Source organism: Empidonax traillii, unplaced genomic scaffold, assembly GCF_003031625.1.
Source record: "Empidonax traillii isolate 1590-97213 ecotype Southwest subspecies unplaced genomic scaffold, ASM303162v1 scaffold213:size761030, whole genome shotgun sequence".
NCBI classification, from domain to species: Eukaryota; Metazoa; Chordata; class Aves; order Passeriformes; family Tyrannidae; genus Empidonax; species Empidonax traillii.
Genome location: NW_020955406.1, coordinates 351,777 through 365,110, shown reverse-complemented (window position 1 = coordinate 365,110; position 13,334 = coordinate 351,777). Strand labels below are relative to the sequence as shown.

Genomic DNA, 13,334 nt, shown 5'->3' with positions numbered 1-13,334 from the left:
GATTAGACTTTCTTGTGTGTAATAGATTTCCATAAAATTCAGTGATCAGGTGATTGCATTATTTTTTTTTTCCCCTGATCACTATCACCTCTTGAATTAAAGTCAAAACTTTTTTCCTCGGAGCAGTGAGATGATTTTTTTTCCTTCTGCCTATTTGCCCTGTCTCCAGGGAATTGTGCAAGAATAACATGTATTACCCTAATTGCATTGTGTCAAGAACTGGTGAAACAGAGCTATTTTATCTTTGTTCAGAAGAAATTGTAGTCTTTCATTAGAAGAGAAATTCCTAGGTATTAAAACCTTAAAGGATGATATTTTGGAAGCTCAATTTTTTTGAGTCTAAACAAAAAGATTTAATGTGGCATTTTCCTCAGGCTAGTATCTAAATGGAAAGACAAATCTTTTTTCTGAAGTTTGTTCATTGAAGTAGTTCTTGTGTGACATGGAGCCTCTGAACTTCCTGTGTAATGCTGCTGTTCTCAGACGTACAAATGACTTGGATTAGGAAGCACTGATTTATCATTTCTTTTCTCTTCAGGCTGCCTATCACCGAGAGTGTTGGAACTGAATATGCTGAAAAACACAGGCAAGCAAAAGAACAAGATCTCGATGTACCTGGAAATGATCAGCTTGTTTATAATAAACCAGGTAAAAAAAGACATGAAAATACTCTGAACTCTGTTACACCTGTTCTCTTCCTCCCTGTGGTCCTTCCCCCTATCTCCTCTACTCAAAACTGTGAAACCCTTGTGTGTGTATTTCTTGTTTGTTTAATGATGTATGTGTGTTATTTTGATACATAAAAGGCATGGTATTAAAAAGCAAACACCTTATTTTCTGGAAACCACACCATGTAATGCAGTTGCATAGATAAATGTGCATATATCTGGCTTGTTGTATTGATAAATGTAGATACATGGTTGTAATAAATCTGCAAGGAAAAGATACCACTCATTAGATTCATGTCTTTGTTCTGTTTTTACGTTTTCTATCCATGTTATTTCTGTGCCCACTTGATTATTGCTTTGAACTGCCTTTAGAGGGAAATTTGATTGCACTTCTTTCCTAGGAGCTCTGGTAAAAGCATTCTGAGGCTGACTCACTTGTCAGGGCAGCTCAGCTTCAAACTCTTACTGTGCCTCCTAATTTCCAATTTTGTTCATGCAGCTGATTTCCCAAGAAAAGGACATTTATGTGTTTTGTCTGTTCTTCGTGTCATTCTGGTAATACTTTTTGTATACCTTTGCTGATATACCAAAATTTGACGAATTGAGAAATCTTCTAGAAATTGCTCTCCTTCAGTGCTCCTGCAAATTCTGTGGCCTGTGGAGCTCAGGTAGCTGAGGAAGACACTTGCTGGGTCTGTCATAAGCTGAGAGGCAGTAGATGCAGTTGGCCTGTTCATCATGTGCAGTGCACCTGACCTTCTGTCCTAACCACAAAATATTGTCTCTTGTTCACTTGACATAAAGTTTGTGGGAGAGGAGGCACTGAAAGATGAAAATGGGGGAATAAAGGGATTGGAAGGAGCTTCCAATGTGGTAGTTCAGGAATGTGGTGTTCCCTAGCTTTCCATGTGCTTTACTAGCAAAGGAAGGACAACAACAAGCTGACTGAGCCTAAATTCCTTAGATGTTTCTTTAATACTGATTAATGCAGTGCAATACCATAGATCATTTATTGTCCTTCACCTGTTAAAATTCTTCCTAAAGTAAGCTAGCAGTCTAATTTAGCAGCACTAGTTGCCTGCACAACTTGGAGTGAAACTGATGCTAGAAGTGTTCCTCCTGTAAAAGAAACAGTTATAACTTAGGCATTTTAGGAAGTATTTCTCTGTAGTCATCCTGGTACTTTATTTTATAAATACATATTATTTCCTTGAAATTTATACCCTTTAATATTTATTCTTGCCTTCTAGTTGTAACTTACCTAAACAGCATCTAATTAGCAAAAAACCCTTAAAAAATTACTGAAATACTGGTGTATTATATACTCTCTTATTATTAATCTGTTAGATATTTCCCTTAGTCCCTTCCCCCTCCTTCCCCCCGCTTTCTAGTCTTTGTCTGTGTCATTGTCTGGAGCCTCGTTGCTTCAGGAGCTGTTCCGTGCAGTGTTGATGCCTGCCTCCTCTCATCAGTGCTGTGCTCCCAGCTGTGTACGATCCAGTGGCAGGCTCTCAGCAAACTGGATAGTGACAGGGCTGGAACGTTCCTACGGCGTTCTGAGACTGAGCTGCCAAATCCCACCTAGATGCAGAATAACAGAAATGCTTCGGAAAATCCTGGTCCTTATTTCTATCAATTTTGACTTGCAGACTTGTATTATGTTAGGATAATAGAACAAAGCAGCTCAGTATGTGAGCATAAGATTTGTACTGTTAGCTTTATAGGTTATAAATGTGTATGTTGTTACACATTTGAGGCTTCTACTATTTAAATGGTAATATGAGATCATGCAGATTTCAAGAGCTCCCTGAGATATTTGTGACCATGAGCTGTATTGATCTGGAAGTGCAGGTTCCCTTTAAGAACATGAGAATTGTCATAAATTATCAAGGGTTTATTTAGATCAGGACCCATGAGTCTAGCTGTGTTGAATACAAATGTAGTCAAGAAATAACCTTCACAACATGGAAATGAGAAGCTGATGTGGCCTGAAGGTTCAGAATTGGTATCCTTTCCGTAGCTTCTTTCTTTTGGAGTTGCTGCTGCAATTGTAGACGATGTCTTCTGTACAATTCGACAGCCTGTTTTAAAATTTGTGGAATTACTGAAACTGTTGTGTTGTTTGTATTGCTTGTGCCTTGTTATTTTATGAAATCCTGTTGAGTTTAAATCTTGTGCTTTCCAATTTCTTTGAAAGAGCATATGCTTTTATGCTGAAAGGACCAACAGAAATGCCTGATCAGCTTCTGTGTTGGGAAAACAGATCATCAGGGAACTGCATTTAGAGTTTTGGCTCTGATGTAAATGATACTGCTGTAAAAAAGGAAGTTGAAGTGATTAAATAAGAGTAGAAGAAAATTCTTTGTCACAACTCAGCCAAAACAACGAGAGCTTTAGCAGTTTTTCTGTGTCCCATTAGACTGGTTTCATATTTGGTACTGGCTCTTTCAGGCTTTTACACACCTTTGATTCAGTGAGCTCATGGGATATTGTGCAGAGGGAAACCTTCTGGAGCTGTGTGTATGGGACACTTGCCTAATTTGAGCATCCTGTAGAAAATGGATTTTTTTCCCTTCCCTTCTTCCTCACCACCCCAAAATCTGGGAATTCTAAACTGTATGCACCAAGAGTTTTGCTCTTAAGCTTGTAAAATACCTAATAAAATCCCACCCCCTTTTTTTTCAGCATACCTAAATAATTATTTTCATGCAGCAGGGGGGCAATTTTTTTTCCTTTTGTCGACCTTCGTTATTTTCATGCCATTAAATGGATTTGTTCCGGAGGCATTCCAAGTTCCTTGTGAAGTAATTGCTTATAGAGAAGAAGCAATTTTATAAGCATCATTTATGCCATATGAAAATTTTAGAGTTCCTTAAATGTTTGGAATTCAGAACAGATGCATGTCAGAAAAATTAATCATAGCACAGATTTCACCTCAAAACCTTTTGTATATAAAATATATGCAAGTTGAAGAGGATTGCAATGGAGAAGTCTCACCAGCAAAGTGTTTTCTTAGGAATTTTCATGTTACTTGTGATTATCCTTCAACAGTCAGTACTTCAAGACAGGAAATTGTTAGCCTGTTTTCCTCAATCAGGAAGTTTAATTGCTTTGCCCAGGCTCTGGATTAAGCTTTTCAGGGCTCAGTCATTAGCAACTTCATATACTTGGTGTTTGGACTGAAGTAGTGTGATGTACAGGCAAGTCTTTATGTTTTGTGGCTCAGTGCAGGAGCCTTGTTGTTACCTCTGTCTTTCCTTCCCTCTGAGCTTCCTTGCTAACTGCGGTCACTTTGTGCATTTGTAGCTCAGCAGAGGAATGATCAGTGATGTAATAGGTATCTCATTTGAGTCACCTAACCAGTACTTCCAAGTATATTTTGTTTTAAGCATCTCAATTTACTTTAGTGGCAGATACCTAGATCCAGCTGTGCAATTTTTTTCTCCCAGAAGTGGTGAATACAAAAACCTAATTTTGTTTTAAAATGATCTGTTCAAATTCAGCGCAGGAAATGGGTACCAGAGGGAATACATCTGCTTATATGGCCTACAGTAACTGAGATACTGGAAAATTGCTCTTTCCATGGCACTGGACTGTTTCAGTCATGGCAGTCAACGTATCTCTACAGAACTTCCATAACAATTGAAAAAGAAGCGAGCAGGCCATTTCACGTTAGCCATAATCGAGTTTTATTTTGTTTCTTTTTTGCACTTGAATGCAAAATAATTTCTTTAAGAGTTTCTTTAATAGAGAAATTTATACCATTATAGAGAAATTATTACCATTATTTTGGATTGGCATTAATGCTTCTTGTACACTGAAATATTTAGCTGGTCCTAAAACACCCTAGTGAGCAGTTGCATGTTTCCTCAATTTACCGTTTTCAGGTTGGAAGTGTCCTGCAGTCTCTGTATGTGAGAATATGAGGTGCAGGTTAGAGCATGATGTCTTACAGTGTGTGCACTGGTTGGGTCCATTGTCCTGGTCTTACGAATGTTTTCCAGAAAGTATAAACAATTGAAAAGTTTGTGCCTTTTTTGCTGGTGAGTCTGTAGTCCTTTTAGCTCCTTGAATCTGTATATTTGACTGTATTGGCAGAAGACCAGTTCTCATTTGTGGATTTATTACCTATTAGATATGAAAAAATAGAAAAGAAAACCCCCAAGCAAAACCAAACAACAGTTGAAGGCAACTAGACTGTGGAATTCACAGTTAAATGTTACTTAAATGAGTAGAATAATCTTGGAACTTTTCATAGGAACATGTTTCTCTTTTGCAGCAGATCTTCATGGTACAGAACAAGACCTTTTGTTTTGAAAAAATAAACGTGAAACTTCTAAAGTCTTTTAAGATGATTGTTCAAGTTCTCCCATCCCTGTTTTGGTTTTTTGTTCACTAATGATCTAATAGGTTTCAGCTGAAGTTTGTGTCCTTGATTTGTTAGGGTGGGCATTTCCATGTCTTCTTAGGTCACGTCATTGTTCATCTGAAGTTGCTGGTTCACTGAGGCCCAGAGTCTGTACTGTCTGCTCTAGACAGAAGTCTCACAGTTGTCATGGTATTAGTTCCCCAGGCAAACTCAGTAATGTTTTGTTCGGTTTAAGCACAGTCTGCATGTCTTGAAGAGAGAAAAAAAAACAAACCATACAGCTTTTGGTACTTGTAGCATCTGCTATGTGCTTACATGGCTGTCATTTCTCAAACTCTGCATGTTGATGGTGGCTGACACTGGATCACCATTTACTTCTGGGAAAATTTTTTTCCAAACTTCTGTGTTTAGGAGAAGGTAAGATGTTGCTGTCATAGAAATGTTATATAAAAAGAAATATTAAAAAGAGTTGTGTTTCATCAGTGAAAAAAATTATTACATAAATCAGATTATTCAGCAGGTACGTGAATATTGGTGGCTGTTTCTTTGTTTCTGGTTTGTTCCTTTGTGTTTTTAAAATAAATTTAATTGAATTTTAGGTTCATTATTTCTTAGTAATGCCTTGTCTTTTTACTGAATTACAGAGGTTTAAATTATTAATTATTTTTGTCCTTCCCTCTTTATTTGTAAGCACTGTTAAAAAATTGCTGCTGTCTTCTGTTGTATGCTTTTAACGTGCTTTTCAAAATTGCATTTGTTTCGTGGAAAACCTGATAGAGGCGGGAAGGCTGTGTTCCTTTATCAGGAATTTGCTGACACTGGGATCTATTCCCTAGCAGCTTGAGGTTTCTTCCAGTGTTGGCCAAGTCACACAGAGCTATGGATGTCCTAGAAGTGACATGTTTGTGCCAGAGGGAAGCCAGTCAGCCTCTGTACAGTGTTGCTGTGGCAGAATGTCAGATGTGAATTTTTTCTGGGGAATATATTTAGAAACTTGACCAGAAGTATTTTAGAAAGGACAGATAATATTTTCAAGGCAGGCTGCTAATAAGTTCAGGTTTTCTGTGTGTTCAGTAGTGCTAAGTCAGTCTTTGTGCAGTGATCACCTTTAACTGTTGCAATGCACGGAGTCCAGGTGAAGAACCTTTCTTGTTGCAGAGTGTGGCTTCAGGAAAGCTCTGGTTTTTAGTGCTTTATGAAACTGTATTGTTGAACTGTCCGCTGTTTTAATGTGAGAATAACTTCGTTTGTTTGCCTTGACACTTTAGGACAATTTGGGGGCTGGGAGCACATTCAAGTGTAGCACACAGACAAAAGGTGTTGTTCTGCCTGCTTCTGCTTCATGCTCTGGGAGATTGTTACAACCTTTCCAAAGAAAGGGAGCTATAACTGTACTCAAGTATTGAGGTTATAGCCTTTATTTTAAAGTAATTATTACCTTTGTAAAAAGAATACCAGATTACTTTCTCACCAGTCTATTTATTTATTGGGGAAATAATGCTTAAAAAGAAGTAAAGGGAAAAAACAAAGGCATATGAATAAGGCAGATTTTTTCAGAATCGTAAATTCTTGGCTGCACAGGTAGATGACAATTGTAATGCAAACTGTGCAAAACTAAGAGAAAAGCATATAGAATTGTATACATTTCCTACACTGATGATGCTTTATACACAGAAGCAATGTTTTTTCAGTTGCTTCCAGTACAACAGCAATTGCATAAACCCAGAAAATCTCCAACAACCTACTGATATTAAAAGTATTAGTTCTATTAATACTTACAGGTATGCAATTCAAATTTTAAAGAAGTTAGATTTCCAAATATTGTGATGATAATCTCCTGCTGGATTTTCTTTTTCTCTATTGAAATAAATTATTTTTGGTTATTTTTATGCCTAGGTACTTCACTGTCTCAGTGTGAATCAGGTGATTCAACTTCTATACCAGTAATTAAACATAAATATGTGAACATGCCTACAGCCAAACACAGGGAAAAGGTAATGTCAGTGTACTTTCTCACATGAAATAAAACTGAAAATAATTTGATATGGTTTTAGGGGTACTGGGTTTTTTGTTTGACTGGGGTTTTTTGGTTTTTTAGAGGGAAACGTTTTGTTTTAAACATTGTACAAAACTTGTGGGCTTTGTGCAAAACCTCTGTATAAAAATTCTTAGAGGAAAAATCATTGCTGTTATACTTTATAGATATTCATGTGAAATATGTGAGCGTATGCCCATATTCTTTTCTGTGATCTTCTGGTGTGTTTTAGAAGTCCAGTTATCTCCAGATGCCTAGAAGGTGATGGCACAGTGTTTTACAGAGATTAGATGTGTGGCCTGGAAGCTGTTGATATTTGAAGTCTGTTAGAAATCCGTTTTGAGTTGTTTTGTAGACTTACGAGTTTTCTTGAAAAACTGTTTCAGATACTGTCTCTGATACAAAACAATTCAGTTGTGATTGTAGAAGGAGCAACTGGCAGTGGTAAGAGCACACAGATTCCACAGTATGTTCTGGATTATTGCATGCAGCAATCTATCCCCTGCAACATTGCTGTAACCCAGCCTCGGAAGATCAGTGCCAGCAGCCTTGCCAGGTGGATTAGCAAGGAACGATCATGGACTCTGGGTGGATTTGTAGGATACCAGGTACAGAATTTTCAAACGGTGTTTAAAAATGCATTAAAAAGTACTGTGTCTTTTTTCTTAATTGCTTTCAAGCAGATCCAGCACACTGAAGTAATGTTAGAGAATCTGCTTTTAAAGTAGAATGGCTGTTTTCTAGCTGTCTCCTGCTAAATGTTTGTAATTAAATCAACTTTAAAGTTGATTTAATACAAACTATAAATCCTAGTGGGACTCACACAGAAATATTTGTCTGCATTGGACACACATTATTAATCATTGAAATTGTTGCAGGAGAACTATATTCTGTCTTCTTTTGTACTTTTAAAGTCCTTAATTAACATACTTTATCAGTTTGACTTTACCACATTTACCTGTCAGCTCTATCAAAACTTTTGTGCAGTTATGGCCACATTGTTTTGTGAACATCCTGTTGTTTCTTAGCATGTGAAAACTTGAACTAGTTTTTCCTCTTAAATCTGTCTCCTCTTTTTGCTTTGTCCAGCTCAGCTTCAAAATCAGTTCTGTCCTTCCATTTATAAACTGGATGCCACTTTCCTCCTTTGACACAGGTTACTGCATCTGTTACCCCACATCCACTTTCTTCCATGCCCCATCCTCTGTCTCAGCTTCCCAAGGTGTCTACTATTGTACCAGGCCTTTATAACCCCACACTACACTAAATTCCTGTCCCAATGAGACCAAATAAAGCAAAAATGAAGGCAGATAAATAAAGATTCAGGGAGAGCTGGCCTGACATGCCTTAGTCCCAAGGCCTTGCAAACTCAGTGCAAAGCTTATGGCCTGCAGAAATGCCATATTACAGGGCTGTGCAGATACATGAGCTTTATTTTTACATTTAAAGGATCTTTATTGTCATCCCTACTGAATGCTGGTTTTTGTCTAGATGACAGATGCATCTATAACAAATACTGTAGTAGGAAAAAATATTTTTTTCTTTTTTGTTTTTAACACAACTGCAAAGTTTAATTTTTCTTTGGGTAGGTTGGAAAACAAAGTGAAAAGGCTTAATCACCAAGTTTCAGTTCTGAGAGGTGAACACTCAGGATAGTTCTGTGATTATGATCTGGCATTACCTCAGATTTTAACTAAACCAGTATTAATAACCTCCAACTATCATATTTGTAGCGTTACTGTGGGCTATTGTTGTGGTTTAAGCCCATCTGGCAGTGAAGCACCACACAGCTGTTCCCTCACCTCACCCCACCACCCCTCCCGACCCTGGTGGAATGGGGAGGAGAATCAAAATAAAACTTATAGGTTGAGACAGGATCAGTTTAGTAATTGAAACAGTTTAAAATATAATAAGAATAGTAAATAATGATTAAAAAGTAATAACAAAAAAAAACTCAAGTGATGCACAATACAATTGCTCACCACCTGCTGACTGATGCCAGACCCTGTTCCTGATCCCTGCTTGGTTCCCTTAGGGGTAAATCCCTGGTTTACATACTGGGCATGACATTTTATAGTGTGGAACATCCCCTTTAGCCAGTTCAGGTCACCTGTCCCAGCTGTGCTCCCACCCAGTTTTTTTGTGTATCTCCTTAAGGACACAGCACAAACCACAGAAAAGTCCTTGTCTTGGGACGAACATGACAGCAACAACCAAAACACCAGTGTAATGGATATTTTACTAAATCCCAAAAACACAGCACTATACCAGCTATGGAGAAGGAATTAACTCTATCCCAGCCAATACCAGAACAGTTACGTATGTTGGTTTTTTCAAAGTAAGTTCTACAAAAAAATCTATGATGTGATTTGATACCTTGAGTTAATCAGTCGTAAAACTGCCAAATTGATTTATTAGGCTAATGAGTCTTGAAGACATAAAATGGTGCTGTGCTTCCAAACTGTCTTCAGGACAGTGTATGTGGATGTGCTGTGCTTGTTTCACCAGCACTTTTGTGAGCTGAGCAGAAACAGAGGTAAAACAGCTGAGCTTGGACGCATCTGCTCTAGGCTGATATAGAAGCTGCATGTGAAAAAGATGGTCACAGCTCTGCCTGCCTGGGTAGAGATAGCACCTGAGATAGCTAAACAAGTACTTTAGGAATCAGAAATCTACTGCATAACATAGGGTTGTAAAACTTCCAGAAGTAAGTTGGTCTTGGTGGTATCTTTCGCATCTTTCTCTTTCGTGTCTAGTAAGCAAACTTCATTTTGGCAAAATCTTCTTCTTGCTCTGTATATTAGTGGAAAGGATCATGTACATACATTCAGAAGTCTTTGAAGAATTCTTCTCAGGCTAAATCCCCCAGCAAGGAATTTTGATACTTAGTAAACTTCAGAGCTTTAAATTTTTTACAAATTTCTCCCAAAGAAAAACAGTTAACTGGTTCTGGGCTTTGAGAACACTTTAATACAGAGACTTCTACAAGTGTAAGTAAATAATTTGAATGGATTTACATTGTGTTTCATTTTGGAGTACTTTCAGATGCATGTTTCTGTAAATATATTAAATATCTCTTTCCATCTAACATGTATTTTTATTGCTGTTAGTTGAGTTTAGAGAACGTTTCAACAAAGGAGACAAGGTTGCTGTATATGACAACTGGAGTTCTTCTTCAGAAAGTAGTTTCTGCCAAGAGCCTAACTGAGTTCACGCATATTTTCATTGATGAAGTAAGTTGTTGGAAATGAGTTTAAATTTCATATTAAGAAAACCTTATCTTTTGTTGCTCATGCAAGAGAAAAGCAGACATCTGCGTGTAAAGATGTTTTGTATAAGTTGTCTAAGCTAATACTTGCTGAAATAGGCTTGTCTCATCATTCCTTTGAGCAATAAGTTTAGAACTAAGGGTGTAGGGAGGGTTTTTGTGAGTGCTTAGCTTTTGATACAGGTGTCTTGAAATGTTTTTTTGAAATCCACTGTGTAGAATTCAAGAACATGTCTGGCTAGGCCTACTAGGAAGAGGCAGCTAGTTTTCATACACTTAGGTATTACAAAGAGTCTTTATTTTTCAGGGATAACCTGAAAAATACTCCTGTGAAAGTTCTGTTTTCTGGCTGGATTTACAGTTCATTCATGTGGATTCATTATTATTGCTGTCACTTCACCAAAAAGCTAAAGAAAACACACTTGTAGGGTTTTGTAATTTGTATATTTTTACATGTTTCTGTGCTTACTTTACATGGGAAGCAATATTTGACTGTTCATTGTAGTCAGATGTCAGATTGTGCTTTCGTAAACAACAGAAATCACAAATGAAATGTAAGACATCTTGGGATGTAGTGATACAGGAAAGGGCTTAAGGTTTTGTTGGGTTTGTTTGATTTTCTTTTAGTTGGTTGGGATTGATTATTTATTTTGTTTGTTTATTTGCTTTATAAGTGTTGGTTTTCATTTTTATTCCATTATGGTATTGTAGCTGAGAGCAACTTTAATTCTTGGATATTGGAGGAGCAGGGAGACAGTACTTGATATACCATTAGACTATTACAGTAACAAGGAAAGCTGTCATGACTGCACTTGAAGTGGCATGTTGGAAACCTGGAAAAGACTGAGCAAATAGGTACATTTTCATATGAAGAAATTTTAGGACTTCATTCAAACAGTCAAAAGAACCAAAAAAAACCCAAAAGAATTGTACCAGTTGTCTTCATGGAAAAGATTTGAGCACTCTATAATGTATTATCAACCTTGCAAACCTTAACACTTTAAAGCCAAAGATAAGGAAATACAACGCTGTCCCATTTCCCCAGCCAAAATTCTAGTCCCTCCTGTTCCCTATATTCCGCCTTTTTCCCCACTTCTAATACAGAGATTGTGATCTTGAGCCAACAGTCACTGTTTTATTAAGCAAATGTTTTCCATGACATTTTTAATTGCAAGTCTTAGTTCTCTTAGAGTACTGCAGACATTTAGGAGCATACCTAAACAAACCTAGACCAAAAATCTTGACTTCCTACAGCAAGACCTTACTGTCAGCCTGAAAACTGCCTTACTTAATTGTTTTTGTAGTGGGACAGTATTGAATATATTATGTTAGAGTATGCTAATTACCTTACAGGACTTGAATGTTGACCTCTAAAGGCTGAGCTCCAGAAGAAGCTACTGCACTTTATATATTTAAACTGCAATTCAAGAAAGGGATATGATCATCATGGATAATGTTGAGAAGTATTTGCTGAACTGCAAGGAGCAATCAGAAGCTAGAAGCCATTGAGAATGGGACACATCTATTCAATTTACCTAGTTTGCAAACAAACCAACCTAGTCCCTTCCTGGCTCATTTGTGATTTTATCAGTACAGTTGATTCACCCAGCATCAGTATTGCTTCAGCTGTTATTGCCAACTCTAATAGAATCAGTGGCTGGAGCTGATGATTGGTTTTCTAGTCATTATTCTATGATTTCCATGATTTAATGATAATGATATAAGATTTTCACAAAAGGTGGTGTAGTCATCTGAACAGCCTTGTTGGGATTTTGAAGCGATTAAAGTACATAGTCTCAAACGGTGTTTTCTTCTATAAAATGTATTGTTATTCCAAGTTACAAAAACAAAGCATAAATTGAGTAGGAAAATAAGAGATTTTCAAAAAGATCATGAATTAATTAAAATTAAATTGTGCATAATGTCTTCCAGGTGCATGAGCGTACAGAAGAAATGGATTTCTTGCTCTTGATGACCCGTAAACTATTACATACAAATTCACAGTCTGTGAAGGTGGGTTCAAACTGAATTCTGCTGCTTCTTTTCACAAGAATATTTTTGCACGTTTCAAAGAATGTACAAGAAATTGTTATGTTGTTATTTTGCAGTAAAATACTATTGAGTTTGCTGCTCTTCATAAGTAAGCAAGCTAAAGGGCACTCTTTTCCTGGCTGCTATAATGTATTCTGAGAGACTTTTTTTTCCCCCCTCATGTTAAAATGCATTAGTTTCTAAAGCCTGCTTAAGGCTAAAAAATGCAAGATGGTAATTTGACTAGAATTACATATTGGGTATTGAGGGCAGTGCTTATCCTTGGTTAAATATGGTAGCATTAACTCCTGGAAATACTGAGCTTTTTTTGTTAAAGGGAGAAAAATAGCAAAAGACAAACGCTGTATTGTAATTTCTGGGCAGAACTGGTACTAAAACGTATCTGAGGTTTTTCTGTGCATGTTAGGCACTTATACCTTGTACTAAAGCAGACTTTTACAGACATTTAGCATGACATACTTAGTCTTTGTGTCTCAGTAATAAACTCTTTAATTAAATACGGGTGAGGGAGTTAGGCTAAATCACTATCTTTGTGCAGCTATTTGGGACTGCAGCTATTTTGTGAGACTGTGTCTTCAGTTAATTGCTTAGTTAATGTGACTTTTTCTGTGCAAAACAGACATAACTGTAGTTCTGGTTTGGCTGTTTTTCTTGCCATTGGAAGGGAATCTGTGTTCTTGAGTGCAGTCCATCACATTGATTTGAACTCGGATAACTTGGTCTTGAGATCTTCCAAACATGCTGTCACTTAAATTGCTTTCTAGTTGGCATAGGGCACGATGGTGCTCTTCACATCTTTCACTTTTTAATCCCTTTTCAGGCTGATAAGAAAACTCTCTTGTCTTTAAATTCAGAGACAGTAATATGAAAGTATTCAGCCTTTTTTAGCACTTGGCTCTATGTATTGAGAAGACCGATAATTTAATCAAACTAAGTTTGTGA

At 37.1% G+C, this 13,334-nt stretch overlaps 1 protein-coding gene across 1 annotated transcript in view; it reads left to right on the top strand.

Moving 5' to 3' along the window:
* The window catches only part of TDRD9 (tudor domain containing 9), a 70,464-nt gene that overhangs the window by 17,965 nt on the left and 39,165 nt on the right, over positions 1 to 13,334 (top strand). The window contains exons 2-6 of the mRNA XM_027887526.1: positions 539 to 648; positions 6,934 to 7,031; positions 7,459 to 7,680; positions 10,183 to 10,305; positions 12,273 to 12,353. Coding sequence (XP_027743327.1) covers positions 539 to 648; positions 6,934 to 7,031; positions 7,459 to 7,680; positions 10,183 to 10,305; positions 12,273 to 12,353 — 634 coding nt within the window. The remainder of the gene's footprint in view (positions 1 to 538; positions 649 to 6,933; positions 7,032 to 7,458; positions 7,681 to 10,182; positions 10,306 to 12,272; positions 12,354 to 13,334) is intronic.